Raw genomic sequence first — 18851 nt, 5'->3', positions numbered from 1 at the left:
CATGAGAGCAAACAAACTCAGCAAACAGGGGAACTGATCACTGAGAAAATGGGTTTAGAGCTCCCTGAAAACCACTTTAAAGAGAGTATCCTTTTTTACATTTTATTTTATTTTGAGATGAGGTTTCATTCTTATTGCTGCTGGAGTGCAATGGCAAGATCTCAGCTCACTGCAACCTCTGCCTCCCAGGTTTAAGTGATTCTCCTGCCTCAGCCTCCCAAGCAGCTGGGACTACAGGTGTGCGCCACCACACCTGACTAATTTTTGTATTTTTAGTAGAGGTGGGGTTTCACTATGTTGGTCAGGCTGGTCTCAAACTCCTGACCTCAAGTGATCCACCCACCATGGCCTCTGAAAGTGCTGGGTTTACAGGCATGAGTCACCACGGCTGGCCTTAAGAAAGTATCTTTAAAGTCCTCAGAGAAATAAAAAGGGTACAGCAACCATGAAACAAGAAAAGGAAGTCAGGCTCACTCATAGGTGGGAATTGAACAATGAGAACATTTGGACACAGGGTGGGGAACATCACGCACCGGGGCCTATTGTGGGGAGGGTGCGGGGGGGAGGGATAACATTAGGAGATACACCTAATGTAAATGACAAGTTAACGGGTGCAGCACACCAACATGGCACATATACACATATGTAACAAACCTGCACGCTGTGCACATGTACCCTAGAACTTAACGTATAATAAATAAATAAATAAATACATACATAAATAAATAAATAAACTGCTTAAAAAAAGGAAGTCATGAAATAAGAATAGGACAAATGACAAAGATTCCATTAGAAATCTAGAGAATTAAAATTACAGTAAAATTAAACCTTAAAAGGTAGGTTGGATATCTGATCAAATACAGATGGGGGAAAACATAATCCAGCACTAAAAGATAGAAAATATGGGCCCGGTGCAGTGGCTCACACCTGTAATCCCAGCACTTTGGGAGGCTGAGGCAGGTGGATCACTGGAGGTCAGGAGTTCAAGACCAACCTGGCCAACATGGTGAAACCCCATCTGTACTAAAAATACAAAAATTAGCTGGGCACAGTGGCACACACTTGCAATCCCAGCTACTTGGGAGGCTGAGGCAGGAGAATCACTTGAACCAGGAGGTGAGGTGGAGGTTGCAGTGAGCCGAGATCATGCCACAGCACTCCAGCCTATGCAACAGAGCAAGACTCCATTTAAAAAAAAAAAAAAAATTATGGGTTGTCCTGATATGAGGAAAAGAGAAAGGGAGCAGGAAGACTGCAAAATACTGCTGAGACAAATTAAAGAAGACCTAAAGAAATGGGGAGATATACCATATTCACAGACCTTAAGACTCAACATAAATTCTCCTCAAATTTATAGAGTATCACTATCCCAATCAAAATTTCTGGAGGCACTCATTCTTAAAAACAGACTAGTTAATTCTAAAATTTACCTAAAAATTTTTTTAAATAAGAAATATGAGCCAGGCGTGGTGGTTTATACCCGTAATCCCAGCACTTTGGGAGGTCGAGGAGGGTGGATCACTTGAGGTCTGGAGGTCAGGAGTTCAAGACCAGCCTGGCCAATGTGTTGAAACCCCATCTACACTAAAAATACAAAAAGTTAGCCAGTCATGGTGGCAGGTGCCTGTAATCCCTGCTCCTTGGGAGGCTGAGACAGGAGAATTGCTTGAACCCAGGAGGTGGAGGTTGCAGTGAGCTGAGATTGTGGCACTACACTCCAGACTGGGTGACAGAGCAAGACTCTGTCTTAAAAAAAAAAAAAAAAAAGCAGAAAGGAAAAAAGAAACACATTGGAGGACAAAACTATTCAATTTTGAGATGTATTATAAAGCAATAATAATCAAGATAGTGTTCTCTCACTGTAAGGATAAACAGGGATATCAATGGAACAGAATAGAGTCCAGAAATAGGCTTACAGTCAGCCAGCTGATTTTATCCAATGGTAACTCAGTGGGAAAAAGGATAGTATTTCATATAAATAGTGCCAGAATAATTAGATTACCTGTGTGCCAAAATTAAATTTAAAAAACCTGACCTTTACCTCACATCATACCCTAAAATGAATTTGAAATAAATCATAGACCTAAATATAAGAGCTAAAACCATAATACTTCTAGAAGAAAACATAGGACAAAATCTTTGTGACCTTGAGTTAGGCAAAGGTTCCTTAAATGGGAAACAAAAGCAAAATGATAAATAGAACGTTACCAAAATTTTAAAGTTCTGACCTTTAAAGATGCTTTTAAGAAGATGAAAAGGCAAACCGCAGATTGAGAGAAAACATATATGGAAAATTTGTTTATTCAGTTAACAGGGCTGCTAAAAATAAATACATTTAAAAAATAAATTTAAAAAACAAGAATGTATCTGATAAAGGACTTGTATCCAGCACACACAAGGAACTCTTAAAATTCAATAGTAGGCTGGGCACAGTGGGTTATGCCTGCAATCACAGCACTTTGGGAGGCTGAGGCGGGTGGATCACCTGAGGTCAGGAGTTCAAGACCAACCTGGCCAACATGGTGAAAACCCATCTCTACTAAAAATATAAAAATTATCTGGGCATGGTGGCAGGCGCCTGTAATCCCAGCTACTCGGGAGGCTGAGGCAGGAGAATCACTTGAACCTGGGAGGCAGAGGTTGCAGTGAGCCGAGATCGTACCAATTCACTCCAGCCTGGGTGACAAGAGTGAGACTGTCAAAAAACACCACCACCACCTCGGTAATAAAATAAAATCACCTGATTTTTTAATGGGAAAAAGATTTCAACAGACATTTCAGCAAAGAAGATATATGAGTAGCAATAAATGAATAAAATGATGTCCAATATAATTAGACATGAGGGAAATGGAAATTAAAACTATAATGAGACACCACTACACACACACACACACACACACACACACACACCCCTTAAAAATCCGACAATACTTAAGTGTTGCCAAGAATACAGAGCAACTGGAATGTTCATCCCATGCTGGTGGGAAAGCAAAATGGTAGAGTTATTTTGGAAAATAAATTGGTGGATTTCTTGCTGAGTTAACTATATACTTACCATATGACCTGGCAATCTCACTCAGATATTTATCCAAGAAGAATGAAAACATATGTCCCCACAAAGGCTTGTACACAAATGCTTATAACACCTATATTCACTATAGTAAACAATTGGAAACAATCCAGTCTATGTCAATGGGTGAATCGATACATTGTGGTACATATAGATACAATAAACACTACTCAGCAATAAAAAGAAAAAACAGATGCACGGAATGACATGGATGCTTCTCAAAGCCTTCATGCTAAGTGAAAGAAGATATGAACAAGTACATCTTGTATGATTCCATTTACAATATATAAGTCCTCAAAACATGATTTTTTTTTCTTCTTTTTTTTTGAGACGGAATCTCGCTCTGTCGCCCAGGCTGGAGTGCAGTGGCCGAATCTCAGCTCACTGCAAGCTCCGCCTCCTGGGTTTACGCTATTCTCCTGCCTCAGCCTCCCGAGTAGCTGGGATTACAGGCGCCCGCCACCTTGCCCAGCTAGTTTTTTGTACTTTTTAGTAGAGACGGGGTTTCACCATGTTAGCCAGGATGGTCTTGATCTCCTGACCTCGTGATCCATGCGTCTCGGCCTCCCAAAGTGCTGGGATTACAGGCTTGAGCCACCGCGCCCAGCCTCAAAACATGATTTCTTAGGTAAAGACCAACATATACGGATCAAAATCAGATGAGTGGTTGTCAAGGAGCAGACGTAAGGGGTGGAGCAAAGGGGGACTAGGAAAATGCTCAGTTGTTGGAAATGTTCTTTGTCTTTTTTTTTTTTTTCAGGTGTTAGAATGAATGTTTTTATTGTCATCCAGATGGCATTTGGGTTTATAGTCTTCATACTTTGTATTTTTTTTTTTTTTTGGTAAATTTAAAAAATTACAAGTTTTAAATAGCCAATGGCTGGTGATGTTTTCAGAAAACACGATTAGACTAATTCATTCACGGTGGCTTCAAGCTTTTCCTTATGAGCTCCAGAAAGTTCACCCACTTTTTGTCCCTTCTTAAAAAAACTGGAATGTTGGCATGCATTTGACTTCACACTCTGAAGCAACATCCTGACAGTCATCCACATCTGCTTCAAGGAATACCACGTTGGAATACTTTCCAGAGAGGGGATAAAGAAAGGCTTGATCATTTTGCAAGGCCCATACCACATGGCTGAGAAGCCATCTACTACAAGTTTATCGCCTGTGGCATCCAAGGCTTCCTAAAAAGCAACCTCGCTCTCGGCCTGCTTCACCATCTTGGCTGCTGAGGTCTGTTGAGGGGTTGTCTTTTTTTTTCTTTTTAAATAGGAACTGACTGTTTTCATTTGTAGCCTGTTACCCCATAATTCTTTAGGATGTTCAAAGTTGGAGTGACCATATGCCTGTCCCTGTTCCTCTTGACACTCAGTGAGCAGCCATCTGAGTAAGTGGAAGTGTCATATTTGCTCCAGGTATTATGTCAGAAGCCTTAAATCCAGAATTTGCTGGATTAAGTCTTTTAGCTCAATAGTTTGCCACCGTTGCCAGATTTGGGAGCATCCGAGGAGAGACCTCAAATCATAATGGGTTGGTGCAGGGCTCCCCCATACTCAAAAAACTGTCCGTGTGTTTTCCGGGCAAGCGTCTCTTTCTCCTCAAATACAACAATCTTGGTTACAACTGACGGCAGTGCAATAGATCGGTCCATATACTGATCTAAGAACATCTTGTTGGTACAATATGTTGTCATTCGCACTCTACCAGCCACTAGTCTATAACCTGGTCGAGTAGCTCTTTTTCCAGGGACTCGAATTCTGTTGTCAAAGCAAAGACCAGTGATCCCGCCCACAGTCTTGAATTAAACCAGTTAGTCGCCAGCCCTGTGTTGTAATTGAGCGACAGGTTGGCACCATCCCCGTGTGTTGGTCTTTGGAGAGACACCATCAGGTTCTTGAATCATTTTTGAGCCTGGAGACTATTAGCACGCATTTTGTCCCTCGACTCTGCCACTACGTTGCCCACCCGGTCACAACCGTGCAGGTACAGATGATATCTCGAAGGATGTGAGTTCCGGGTCCTTCCCTTTGAGGATTTCACCATACAGCGTTTTGATTTTGTTCTTTCCACTACTGGAATCGCAACATACAACTCCCTGGAGATAAGAGATTCTCATGTAACGCCTCAAACAAAAAGCAGAGAAACACCTAACTTGCTGTGATGGGGTGAGGTGTGATCAGTGGGTTGGATCGAGCATCCATTTGGGGCTCTAAATCTCCCACTTGCCCAGTGCCAGGGCATAGTTCCTCCACATATGTTGGGTACTGTCCAAATTTCCCACCTAGCTCAAAGGACTTCTGCCCAGGAAACGGTCATGCAGAGGGAGGCTTGGGGCTGTCCACGGGGTCCTCCACGGTGAACTATAGTGTTGGCTGCAGGAGCGATCGGTTCCTTCGTTGTCTATTTAATTGTGGTGTCAGTTGCTGGCAATATACACAAAACTTTGTGACTTTTACTTTATGTAAATTATACCTCAACTGGGCACGGCGGCTCACGCCTGTAATCCCGGCACTTTGGGAGGCTGAGGTGGGTGGATCACAAGGTCAGGAGTTCGAAACCAGCCTGACCAATATGGTGAAACCCCGTCTCTACCGAAAATACAAAAGTTACCTCGGTTTGGCAGCGGTCACCTGTAGTCCCAGCTACCTGGGAGCGGGCTTGGCAGCGGGCGCCTGTATTCCCAGCTACCTGGGAGGCTGAGGCAGGAGAATCGCTTGAACCTGGGAGACAGAGGTTGTGGTGAGCCGAGATCGTGCCACTGCACTCCAGCTTGGGTGACAGAGCAAGATCCGTCTCAAAAAAAAAAAAAAAAAAAATACATACATACATATATATACACACACACACACCCCTCAATAAAACTGATTTTAAAAATCCAAGTCCAGGCGCAGTAGCTCAAGCCTGTAATCCCAGCACTTTGGGAGGCCGACACGGGTGGATCACGAGGTCAGGAGATCGAGACCATCCTGGCTAACACGGTGAAACCTCGTTTCTACTAAAAAATACAAAAAACTAGCCGGGCGTGGTGGTGGGCGCCTCTAGTCCCAGTTACTTGGGAGGCTGAGGCAGGAGAATGGCGAGAACCCGGGAGGCGGAGCTTGCAGTGAGCTGAGATCCGGCCACTGCACTCCAGCCTGGACGACAGAGTGAGACTCTGTCTCAAAAAAAAAAAAAAAAAAAAAATCCAAGTCCTGGAACAGTGGCTATGCCTGTAATCCCAGCATTTTGGGAGGCCGAAGTGGGAAGATTGCTCAAGCCTAGGAGTTCAAAACCAGCCTAGTGAACATGACAAGACCCCATCTCTACAAAAAAAAAAAAAAAAAAAAAAAAAAAAATTTAGTATATGTGCTGCCGAAGCGATCACACAAAAAAATGTTTCATTTGGTGCATGAGAGATGTGCTGGCTGATAGTGGTTTTGATCATTCATTGAAGAGAGTTGGCTGCATTGGAAACTGGTACCCCTGAAATCTATATCGCAGGAAAAGGATATGTGATTGTTCCCTATGGGCCAGATGTGAGCTATGCGGGAGGGAGAACCAGCATCAGGCCACATTAAAACCTGCCCAACCTTGAGCAAGAGCTATTAAAAAACAAAACAAAACAAAACAAAACACAAAGACTAAAACCTGCCCAGGAGCGCCACCTGGAGAGAAAGATGCGGCCCCAGCAGCAAGAAACTGAGGCCTGAGCTGCATGTGAGCCAAGAAGAGTTCAGCTATACCCAGGGAACTGGAGGTGAGACCCCAATAATGGGGTCGGCTGGAGGTCTTGGAAGAACTTAAAGAAGTCCCCCAATAGATAAAGAGTCAGCTATGTACAAAGTCCAAGAAGCTTCCGTACCAGCCCGTACAATACAAAATCAGATTCCTGCCCCTTTCTTCCTCTTCCCCGGCCATGTCAACCCTGGGGGTACAAAAGCAGCCACGTGAGTGAGGAGGAGAATCCCAGGGCATAAGAGCAGGTGCGGGTTGGGGGTACATTGAGAAGTTAATTTGAGTCTCTCTCTCTTCACCGTACCCTTTCTTACACACGCACACACACACACACACACACACTTTTCCTGTTGCATGCTGCTTGCCCAAAACAGACCGAGAAGGTGCAAGGGAGAAGTTTTTAACTTTAAATGGACTTTTACATTTGAGGGAAGGGCTGTGGGGTGTTTTGGAGTTTTTTGGCTTACACCTTTTTTTTTGCATTTTTTCATTGTGATACAATATACACAACACAAAATTTACCATTTTAACCAATTTACATGTATATGAATCATTTCAGTGGCTCCAAATATGCTCACGCTGTTGCGCAGCCATCTGCAGAAGCTGTTCGCTATCCCAGATGGAACCTCACACACTAAACAAGTCCCCGCCCACTTCCCCCAGCCCCTGGCAACCACTGCTCTGCCCTCCAGCTCCATGAAAGGGACCACACTTATTTTTTTAATTGCAATTATTGAAATGAAACTTTTTTTTTTTTTTGAGACAGCGTCTCACTCTGTCACCCAGGCCAGAGTGCAGTGGTGCGATCTCAGCTCATCGCAACCTCTGCCTCCCAGGTTCAAGCGATTCTCCTGCCTCAGCCTCCTGAGTAGCTGGGATTACAGGCACCCACCACCATGCCTGGCTAACTTTGTATTTTTAGTAGAGATGGGGTTTCAACATGTTGGCCAGGCTGGTCTCAAACTCCTGACCTCAGGCGGTCCACCCACCTCCGCCTCCCAAAGTGCTGGGATTACAGGCGTGAGCCACTGCGCCTGGCTGAAATGAAACTTTTATAACTTGAAGTGACCCAAAAACTTTTTGCCAAAGGAGAGTGTCCTGAAAAGCCATGGGCCTGCCCTATGTTCCATTCAAAAGAACGGTGAGGGGCCATCCCTACAAAACAGATTTGAATGGAGATTAGGAGATTAAAAGAAAGGCAGACTACGAGTCCTATCTGTTCTACCTCACAGCTACACAAAGGAGATATTTATTTCGCCCATGTGACAAGAAATGTAAAGATTTAGAGTCCAGGGCACAAACCACTGGCTGAGAGGTGAGGAAGGCCCAGCCTCCGATTAGCTCCCTGCCGCACTGTCCTCAGCGCAGCCATGCCATCCCCAGGGCCCAGGCCTAGAGCTGGAATTCCAGCAGGAAGAAAGGGAAAGGGCAAAGGCTCTATGGAGAATTGGGAAAATCATTCCTGTGTTCTGTGGTTCAGAGGAGGGACCTGGTTGACAAAGCCTGCTCTAAAGGGTCAAGAAGCGAGAAGTGGTGGGCTCAGTAGCTCACGCCTGTAATCCCAGCACTTTGGGAGGCCGAGGCGGGCGGGTCACCTGGGGTCAGGAGTTTGAGACCAGCCTGGCCAACTTGGTGAAACCCCGTCTGTACTAAAAAATGCAAAAATTAGCTGCTTGTGGTGGCGCGCTCCTGTAATCCCAGCTACTCAGGAGGCTGAGGCAGGAGAATCGCTTGAACCCAGGAGGTGGGGGTTGCAGTGAACTGAGATCGTGCCACTGCATTCCAGCCTGGATGACAGAGTTAGACTCTGTCTTAAAATAAATAAATAACTAAATAACTAAATAAATAAATAAATAGAATCGAGAAGCGGCACGGCAGAGTCTCTCGATAGGGCCAGACTGGCCAATGATTCTCATCTCCAAATCTCCGAATACTGAAGTCATACACACATATGAAAAGGCCTGGGGAGGGCTGGATGCAGTGGCTGAAACCCAGCCTATTTAATAATTCCCAGTTAGAAAATCTAGGCCAGGCGCAGTGGCTCACATCTGTAATCCTAGCACTTTGGGAGGCCAAGGTGGGCAGATTGCCTGAGCTCAGGAGCTCGAGGCCAGCCTGGGCAACATGGTGAAACCCCATCTCTACTAAAATATAAAAAATCATTAGCTAGGCGTGGTGGTGCACACTTGTAGTCCCAGCTACTTGGGAGGCTAAGGTGGGAGAATCGCTTGAATCTGGGAGGGAGAGGTTGCAGTGAGCCCAGATTGCACCACTGCATTCCAGCCTGGGTAACAGAGCGAGACTTTATTTCAAAAAAAGAAAAAAAAAAAAAAGAAAGAAAGAAAGAAGGAAAAGAAAAGAAAAAAGGAAAAAGAAAATCTAGATGCTTTGGGAGGTGGTGGGCTGATTGGCTGAACCCAGGAGTTTGAGGCCAGTCTAGGCAACACAGTAAAAACTCATCTCTACTAAAAAAAAAAAAAAAAAAAAAAAGTTGGACGTGGTAGCTCAGGCCGGTAGTGCCAACTACTTGGGAGGCTGAGGTGGGAGGATCATGTGAGCCCAGGAGGCAGAGGTTGCAGGGAGCTGAGATTGAACCACTGCCCTCCAGCCTGGGAGACAGAGTAACATGCTGTCTCACGAAAAAAAAGTGAGAGGTATGGGGCAGGCTCACACCTGTAATCTTAACACTTTGGAAGGGCAAGGAAGGAGGATCTTTTGAAGCCAGGAGTTTGAGACCAGCCTGGGCAACATAGCAAGACCCCATCTCTACAGAAAATTTAAACATTAGCTGGGCCTGGTGGTACACACCTGTGATCCCAGCTACTCAAAAGGCTGAGGCAGGAGGACCACTTGAACCTAGGAGATGAAGGCTGCAGTGAGCCACGATTGCACCACTGCACTCCAGCGTGGGTAACAGAGCAAGACTCTGTCTCAAAAATAAATACATAAATAAATAAAATTTTAAAGACCTGGAGACAATTCTCGAACTGGCTGAGCTTAGGCCCCATATTTGCCCTTGGCTATACGAGCAGGGAAGACTGAGGAAGGATCTGCTCCCTCAACTTCTGTAGTGGGAGAGAGTGGGGGAGGCAGGCACTGTTATTCACCCTGTTAAATAAATGAGCTGAACCTTGAGCCCTACGTTGTTTACTTCTTCATGTCAGGACTGCTAGCTCAAAAACCCCCAAGAGCTAAACTCAGTTTTTTACACATCCAGTTGCTTTTAATTAAATAGCCCAAATAAATGTATTTCTAGCCACTTAGGGCCTGCCTGCTTTATATACCCTGCCAGACTGCACCCCACATCTGCTGGCCATAGAGAGGACAAACCCTGGGGCTATAACAGAGCCCAAGCCAGGGCTGCCCTTGGCAGTTCTTTGACCCAGAGACACCCCTCCTCATCCAGACATGTAAACCGCCTCTGATACCCCTCTCCCCAGAAGCTCTCTTGTCTTTTCCTCTTTCTGGATGGTGGCTCTGCATCACTATCCTTGAAAGGACTCCCGCTATGGGGGACTTCCCCTCACAGGTAACCCTGTCTCAGAGCCGCCCCAGTAAAGCTCGTTGCATGCTACTGCCATCTCGTGGTCATTTTCCTCTAGGTCAGCCCCAAACCCTGGGACTGTTAATGACCTCAACTTCTCTCCCCAGGATTCGACACACAGTAGCAAGGAATAATTCCCTATTAGAAAATCTGGGCCGGGCATGGTGGCTCACGCCTGTAATCCCAGCACTTTGGGAGGCCGAGGTGGGTGGGTCACCTGAGGTCAGGAGTTCAAGACCAGCCCGGCCAATGTGGCAAAACCCTGTCTCTACTAAAAATGCAAAAATTAGCTGGGTGCTGTGGCGGGCACCTGTAATCCCAGCTACTCAAGAGGCTGAGACAGGAGAATTGCTTGAACCCACCCCCAACCCTGCCACATACACATACTTCATTGTCTCCATTCTATAGAGTCAAATCCCAGCATGTCCAAGAGGGCCAATTATAAAGTCAACCTGGGGAAAGGCTTACACACACATGGGGCCCATACTCTTCCTTGTTTCTCATCTCAGGGGTCCTTTCTTGGTTAGAAGGGGCAGCCAGAGGCCAGGTGTAGTGGCTCAAGCCTGCAATCCCAGTACTTCGGGAGGCCAAGGCAGAGAGATCAATCTGAGGTCAGGAGTTTGAGACCAACCTGGTCAACATGGTGAAACCCTGTCTCTACTAAAAATACAAAAATTAGCCGGTTGTGGTGGTGGGTGCCTGTAATCCCAGCTACTTGGGAGGCTGAGGCAGGAGAATTGCTTGAACCTGGGAGGCGGAAGTTGTGATGAGCTGAGATCGTGCCATTGCACTCCAGCCTGGGCAACAAGAGCAAAACTCCATCTCAAAAAACAAAACAAACAAACAAAAAAAATCATCTTGACTGAGACTCACTTTCAGAGAAGCTGATTCAATTGTCGTGGGAGTGGGAGAAAGGGAGGGACGAGGACATTGGTGTTTGGGTGTTTTCCAATTGCTACAGGTGATTCGAATTGCAGAAATCACTAGCTAAAGCGGTGGTTCTCAACCTTGCCTGCACATTGAAAACACCTGGGAAGCTTCAAAAACTGATGAAGTTACAATCTAGAGATCCTGATTTCGTTATTTAACTGGTCTGAATAGATATTAGAATTTTCCAAAGCTTGCCAGGTAATTGTAATATGTATCTAAGGTTGAGAACTATTAGGATAAGAGGACAAATGAGGAAATGAATGGAGAAATTAACGAATCTACAGTCTTACACTTCAGACTTCAAGCCACCCTTTGTGTGTGTGCACGCACACATGCGTATGTAGATTATGCATAATAATCACTGGGGAGACTGAGGCTCACAGAGCAGAGAGAAAAGAATTCATGCTTTTGGAGGGACTGCTCTGTACTAAGCACTGGTCTAGATGCTTTAAATATATTTTCTTCTTTTTTTTTTTTTCTCGCTCTGTCACCCAGGCTGGAGTGCAGTGGCGCCATCTCGGCTAACTGCAAGCTCCACCTCCCGGGTTCACGCCATTCTTCTGCTTCAGCCTCCCGAGTAGCTGGGACTACAGGCGCACACCATCACACCCAGCTAATATTTTCGTATTTTTAGTAGAGACGGGGTTTCAACATGTTAGCCAGGATGGTCTCAATCTCCTGACCTCGTGGTCCACCTGCCTTGGCCTCCCAAAGTGCTGGAATTACAGGTATGAGCCCCCACACCTGGCTGCTTTAAATATATTTTGTATAATCCTCAAAACAACCCTAGGAAGATAAATATTGTTATCCTCATTTTACAGAAGTGAAATCAAGACTCCCAGAGGTTAAATGTCTCGCCTGCAGTCATATATTCAGTTATTAGCAGACAGGGAACTAGACCCAGTTCTCCTGAAGCCATTGCCAACCCCCACCCCTACCCTGAGCCCTAAAATGACCGAGTCCATCTGCCCCTGGAGCTACTTTGGCCTGAGCATTTATCCCCAGAACCCATCTGCATCTAATTGGAGCTTAGCTAATAGGTCCAGAGCTGCAGGAACGAGAAAGGCCACACTAGGAAATGTTCCCAGAACCCAACCAGTGGAGGTCTTGTCCCAAAGAGCTTGTGAGGACCTAGCTCTAAGAGCAGAGGAATGTTGGCTGGGCAGGGTGGGGGCCGAAAATAATTCTGCCTGCTGGACGAGAGGAGCAATGCTAGGAGTCCAAAGGCCAGACTGAGGCTGGGGCAGGAGATGGGGGCAGCACAGAGCCGTAAGGCTCCCAGATGCCTTTTCTCGGGAAGGAAGGACGGACCTTCATTCTGAAATTCTAACCTTCTTACACTATGTTAACAGAAAGTGAAACTGAATTGTTTTATGACATAAATGTCATAAAATCATAAAAATGGTCATTTTGATTCCCATCTCCCAACCACCGGCAAAATGAGAAGGTGGCAACCCTAGGCTGCTCTATTTGGTTGGTTGGTTGGTTTTTTATTGGCCCAAGAAAAAAAAAAAAAAGGAAACCAAAGGTTTCTCTGGGGAATGAGAGACAGAAACCAGCTAAGGGAAGAAACAGGAGGGAAAGACGTGAAGACGGCAGGTGTACGCTTTTGTTTTAGATTGAAGGCGTGGTTCCAGGACTGGCAGTTAGGAAAGCACGTTCTAGACCCTACAGCTGGAGCCAGACTTTCTGGGAGGGGAGCCCAGCGATCTGACTTAACAAGCTGCCCAGGTGATCGTGACGCACACCAGCCTTAAAGAACCCCTGTACTTGCTTGTGAAGAGGCCGCGAGAAAGGGAAGCAGCTGGAGAGCCAGATGGGATGATGGATGATTTGAAGGATGATTTTCATGGTTGTTGTTTGAATGTAGAAAATACGTGAGCTTTTTCATTTTTACTTTTTTATTGAAAGACAATATTCATATAGAAAAGTACACGTCATCAATGCCCAACTTGATGCATTTTCACACTCAAGGCACTTGTGTCACCAACACTCAGATTAAGAAGCAACATCTTGGCCGGGCGTGGTGGCTCACACCTGTAATCCTAGTACTTTGGGAGGCCGAGGCGGGTGGATTACCCGAGGTCAAGAGTTCAAGACCAGCCTGGCCAACATGTCTCTACTAAAAATACAAAACATTAGCCAGGCATGGTGGCGCGCGCCTGTAATCCCAGCCACTTGGGAGGCTGAGGCAGGAGAATTGCTTGAACCTGGTAGGTGGAAGTTGCAGTGAGCTGAGATTGCACCATTGCACTCTAGCCTGGGCAACAAGAATGAAAATTCTGTCAAGAAAGAAAGGAAAGAAAGGAAGGAAAAGAGAGGAAAGAAAGGAAGGAAAGAAAGGACATCTCCAGCATCCCAGAAGCCCCCTGGTCCCTGCTCCAGTCACTATCTGACTTCTGAGGGCAGACTGTTGTTGCCTCTTTGTGTACTTTGTGTAAATGAAAGCATGTAGTGCGTGCTGTCACCTGCCTGGCTGCTTTCCCTCGTCCGTATGTTTGTCAGACTTGTGTATACTATTGCATATGATTGCAGATTGCTCATTCTCACTGCTGCAGAGTGGTCCGTTGTGACTTACATCATTTATTCTAGCGATAATGGGCATTTGGGCACTTTCCAATTTGGGGCCGTTACAAACAGCACTGTTTTGCAACAGGTCCTTGATGGGAAGCCTAAAATGAACTTAGAAATGTTGATTTCCAGGCTGTGGCGCTACCTTCTGGACAAAAGTCGCAAAACACGCACAGGGAGTTTTGAACCAAGTTGCTCCCCAAAGAAACCCAGACCCAGAGTAGCCACAGGGTGAGCCTTGACCCCAGCCAGAGAGCGGACACCCCTACGCCAGAACCTAGTCACGTGCTGACTCAAGCACGTGGGAGCTCTGACCCAAGCCACCATGTAACTGTAGCTCTAATTCAAGTCCACAGTCCCTAAACTACAGTCCTGGGGGCATCCATGGGCTATATCCCCCAAGGGGAGGAGCCTAGCAGGTGCCTGGGTGTCAAGGTTGTGGCATTAGGGCTGAGCTCGTCGTCGACCTCACTGAGCTGTGACCCCTTACAGGCAGTCACCTGGGAGCCCTGTCGCGAGAGCTCCTTGGGCCTTGTGTCCTAATGGGGCAGGCTCAGATGCAGCCTCCTTGGCCCCGTGCCCTGCCCAGACCTGTTCTGGATTCCACCCCCACCCTTCCCCAAGGTCGCTGCCACCTCCCACCTGCCAGGCTTGGGCAGGGCCTCTGAGACACAGCCAGGAAGGCTGGCAGGCAGGAGGGCTGGGGCGAGCACTGGGGGGCCATGGAGCTGGCAGCAGAGCCTGTGGTCTATCAGAAGCTGCTGCCCTGGGAGCCAAGCTTGGAGTTGGAGGAGGAAGAGGAGGAGGAGGAGACATCAGAGATGCTGGTTCCAAACCCCTGGAGGCACCAGGACTCTTCCAGGTAGGTAAGGGAGGGGTCTGAGCACCAGGCTCCCCAGGCTTGAGGTTGGCAAGTCCCTCTTTCTGAGCCCCTCAGGAGGACCAGGCAACTCCCCGCTGGGCTTAGCTCCAGGCACCGTCCGATCGGTTTGGGGGAAAACCTAGGCTGTAGCCTCAGACTTGGCCTGACCCAACCAAAAGTCTGTGCACCTGGAGGGACATCTGTACCAAGCCGGCCTCCGTCCCATCTGCTGCTCTGTCAAAGGTCCCCAGCCCCCAAGCCCTGGTGCAGGAGGCACCTGCTAGGCAGGTTGGGGCCTGGCTATGCCTGGCTGGGCCTGCTCCCCAGCCCCTTCTCTCCTGCCTGCCACACCCCACTGGGCCTCCCTCCCGCCTGATTGGACTCTGCCCCTCCAATGTCCCCTCCAGAAGATCCCTCCCTAGCTAGCCTGTTTCCCCAGAGCTTTCCCACCTCCATGTCTTTGCCCAAGCTGTGCCCGCTACCAAGAAGCCCGTTCTCCTCGGCAGACTTGTCCTCCTCTTGTTAAATCAAACCTTTTGGGAAACATTCCCTGGGGTCTCTTGGGATTCGTGGGCATCCCTCTGTCCCAGTCCTGGCTCAGGACACCCCCCCCCCCACAGGAACAAGGCTGGTGGGCTGCCCGGAACCTGGGCCCGTGTAGCGGCAGCCCTGCTGCTGCTAGCTGTTGGCTGCTCCCTGGCTGTGAGGCAGCTCCAGAATCAGGGCAGCTCGACAGGAAGCTTGGGCTCTGTGGCCCCTCCAGCCGGCGGACACTCCCACGGCCCTGGCGTATACCACCATGGTGCCATCATCAGCCCTGCAGGTCAGTCAGTGCTGGGGGCAGCTTGGGGGAGGGGAGGGTCAGGGGTCACCGGCCCAGCCCCCCCTCCTTGCTGCATGACAGTGCCTTCCTTGCTGCAGCCACATGCTCCCACCTAGGCCGAGAGCTGCTTGTTGCCGGGGGCAACGTCGTGGATGCTGGAGTTGGAGCCGCATTGTGTCTGGCGGTGGTGCATCCTCATGCCACAGGCCTAGGTCAGTGGCCCCTGACCCCAGACCACACCCCCAACCCACAGCCTGATCTGTGACCTGGAACTTAGGGAGTCAGTAGCCCTGACCTCAAGGCTGCTTAGTGAGCAGGACCTAGGGTTTGGGCGGCAGTCCCGACCCCAGGCTATGTCCCTCGAGCCCAGGTCCGTGGAACCTTGACCTCAGGCCTGGTCAGTAACTTCTGATCCCAGGCTTCGTCAAGGGATCTTGACTGAAATAAGTCAGTGACTCTCGACCTGCGGCTGCTGAGTGGCCCCTCTGTCTCCTGCAGGTGCCCTGTTTTGGGGTCTCTTCCACAACAGCTCCTCGGGCAATTCCACGGCCCTGACATCAGGCCCAGCACAGACCCTGGCCCCCGGCCTGGGGCTGCCCACGGCTCTGCCCACCCTGCACCTACTGCACGCACGCTTTGGCCGCCTGCCCTGGCCACGCCTGCTAGTGGGCCCCACCACGCTGGCTCAGGAGGGCTTCCTGGTGGACACACCCCTGGCAAGGGCTCTGGTGGCCCGGGGCACAGAAGGCCTCTGTCCACTACTTTGCCATGCTGATGGGACGCCCCTGGGCGCTGGGGCCCGAGCCACTAACCCACAACTGGCAGCTGTGCTTCGCAGGGCAGCCCTTGCTCCCACCTCAGACCTTGCTGGGGACGCTCTACTGAGTCTGCTGGCGGGAGACCTGGGGCTGGAGGTGCCCTCAGCTGGACCCAGGCCCACTTTGGAACCAGCACAGCAGCTACCTGTGCCCCAGGGCATCCTGTTCACCACCCCTAGTCCCTCAGCTGGCCCGGAACTGCTGGCACTGTTGGAGGCAGCCCTGCACTCCGGGGCGCCCATCCCTGACCCCTGCCCAGCATTCCTGCAGACTGCTGTGAGCCCTGGGAGCAGCGCCCTGGCCGCCGTGGACAGCAGCGGCTCTGTGCTCCTTCTCACCTCCTCGCTCAACTGCTCCTTTGGCTCTGCACACCTGTCCCCAAGCACTGGGGTTCTGCTCAGCAACCTGGTGGCCAAGTCTACTGCTAGTGCCTGGGCCTGCCCCCTCATCCTCCGTGGCAGCCTGGATGACACAGAGGCCGATGTGTTGGGGCTTGTGGCTTCAGGGACCCGTGATGTGGCCAGGGCCATGACTCACACCATACTCAGGCATCTGGCGGCAGGGCCCCCAACCCAGGCCCAGCACCAGCACCAGGGGCAGCAAGAACCAACACAGCATCCCAGCACTTGTGGCCAAGGGACCCTGCTCCAGGTGGCAGCCCACGCAGAGCACGCCCATGTCTCCAGTGTCCCCCATGACTGCTGCCCCTTCCAGGGGTTCTAACAGGATGGAAGTGGGTCTGGCAGAAGACAGAATGATCTGAAGCACAGGGGCAGGAGCAGAGCAGATCCAGCAGCAGTCGAGTGTGCACCCGCAGGGTGTGGTGGCTCACACCTGTAATCTCAGCTCTTTGGGTAGACAAGGCAGGAAGACACCTTGAGGCCAGGAGTTTGAAACCAGCCTAAACAACAGAGCAAGAACTCTCGTCTGTACTAAAATTTTAAAAATTTGCCAGGGGCAGTGGCACATGCCTGTTGTCCCAGCTGCTTGGGAGGCTGAGGCAGGAAGCTTGCTTGAGCTCAGGAGTTCAAGGCTGCACAAAGCTAGGGTCACACCACTGTATTCCAGCCTGGACAACAGAGTGAGACCCTGTCTTTAATAATAATAATAATAATGATAATAATAATAGCTGGGTGCAGTGGCTCACACCTGTAATCCCAGCACTTCGGGAGGCCAAGGCAGGTGGATCACCTGAGGCTAGGAGTTCGAGACCAGCCTGGGCAACATGGTGAAACCCCGTCTTTACTAAAAATATAAAAAATTAGCTGGGCAAGGTGGCGTGCACCTGTAATCCCAGCTACTCGGGAGGCTGAGGCAGCAGAATCACTTGAATCCGGGAGGTGGGGGTTGCAGTGAGCCGAGATCGCACCATTGCAACCCCACCTGGGCAACAAGAGCGAAACTCTGTCTAAAAAAAAGAGTGTGTATCTATTATGTGCTCACTGCTGGCTCAGGCCCCAACCTCTGGCCTTTTCAGTTACCTAGACTTGAGTTCTGGCATCCAGAGTTAACACAATCATTCTTCAGATCACCCGCACTGGATGGAATCTCTAGCTGTTTTATCAGCTAAGAACATCAGGGTAATAAGGAAAAAGCAATAGGGCCTGGGGGTAGCCCTGAGTTCAGATCCAGCTTTCAGGAGGACAGTGGAGAGTGCAGAGCCCCTGCCTAGGCTTTGGGCCCCACAGAGCAGGACAGGCAGAGCCCAGGGTACTGTTGGCATCTCTATCCTTCAGGATACGCCTTACCTATCTTCCTCAACCAGACTGGGTACAAAATAAAGATCAAGTCTCCCAGAAACCAAGCGCCATTCCTGCTTCTTGGTTAATTTTCCATCAGCTTTGGAAGCAACTGGAGTCAGGGCTTCCCTGACGGGCAGCACAGGTGACCAACAACCAGAGAGGGGAGAGCCTGGGTTGACGTCTTTCAGCTTCCCCCTGCTCCGCTCACCTCCTGCCTCCTGGGGCACCAGATGTGCAAGGTGAATGTTGTCATTTCACTTTCTAGAACAGACAGCAAAGCAGAGAAGCGGTTGAGAGGGTGAGAAGGTGCCCCAGGGGCTTGGGTACAAAGGGGTTGGAGTTGAGCATGTGGAAATTCAAGGTGAAGGTTAGCCCTGACCTCCCCCCAGGGTTAGGTCCTCTCTGGACCACAGCCCTCTATACACAGCTTCTCAAACCAAGAAGCAACGGTGACCAGTAGCACTTCCCCTCCCCTGCCATTGTAAAAGGCTTCTCTGATTTAATAGACCGTTTGGTCCCACCACCTCCACCTCCCACTCCCAAGAAAATTCTTCCCCATAATGGCACAATGCACCCAGTTATTTAGGTCCCAAACCTGGCATCCCCCTCATTTCCTCTTCCCCGACATCCAAATCCTTCACCCACCCCACCTGCTCCACATCAGCCCAAACCTGACCTGTTCTCATTTTCCCTGGGTCCAGTTCACCAGTTTCTAAATGGTCTCCCCGTGCTTCCACCTGCGCAGACCTACAGTCCATCCCCCACACAGCAGCC

General features: G+C 49.1%; 1 protein-coding gene and 1 pseudogene across 2 annotated transcripts; one reads left to right on the top strand and one right to left on the bottom strand.

Moving 5' to 3' along the window:
* Positions 1-3579: 3579 nt before the first annotated feature.
* On the bottom strand, positions 3580-4293 carry LOC119620333 (thioredoxin pseudogene; annotated as a pseudogene).
* Positions 4294-14498: 10205 nt separating this feature from the next.
* Positions 14499-17461, top strand: GGT6 (gamma-glutamyltransferase 6). 2 transcript variants are annotated; one of them, XM_008009921.3, is made up of 4 exons: positions 14499-14694; positions 15315-15517; positions 15616-15729; positions 16016-17461. In XM_008009921.3, the coding sequence occupies exons 1-4, from the start codon at positions 14555-14557 to the stop codon at positions 17056-17058; spliced, it is 1500 nt and encodes a 499-aa protein (XP_008008112.3). In that variant the 5' UTR covers positions 14499-14554; the 3' UTR covers positions 17059-17461. The 2 variants fall into 2 exon arrangements, with proteins under 2 accessions (XP_008008112.3, XP_008008115.3); XM_008009924.3 differs by having other exon boundaries at positions 15634-15729; positions 16606-16860.
* The last annotated feature ends 1390 nt before the right edge of the window (positions 17462-18851 follow it).

This window comes from Chlorocebus sabaeus, chromosome 16 (genome assembly GCF_047675955.1).
Source record: "Chlorocebus sabaeus isolate Y175 chromosome 16, mChlSab1.0.hap1, whole genome shotgun sequence".
NCBI classification, from domain to species: Eukaryota; Metazoa; Chordata; class Mammalia; order Primates; family Cercopithecidae; genus Chlorocebus; species Chlorocebus sabaeus.
The sequence above is the reverse complement of the archived record's forward strand: the minus strand, read 5'-3'. Positions and strand labels throughout refer to the sequence as shown.

Bases quoted from the DNA above. Each gene is read 5' to 3' on its own strand.
- GGT6 (XM_008009921.3), top strand. From the start codon at position 14,555: ATGGAGCTGGCAGCAGAGCCTGTGGTCTATCAGAAGCTGCTGCCCTGG. The intron at 15,518-15,615 runs GTCAGTCAGTGC...TCCTTGCTGCAG, and splicing joins TGCCATCATCAGCCCTGCAG to CCACATGCTCCCACCTAGGC. The intron at 15,730-16,015 runs GTCAGTGGCCCC...TGTCTCCTGCAG, and splicing joins TCCTCATGCCACAGGCCTAG to GTGCCCTGTTTTGGGGTCTC.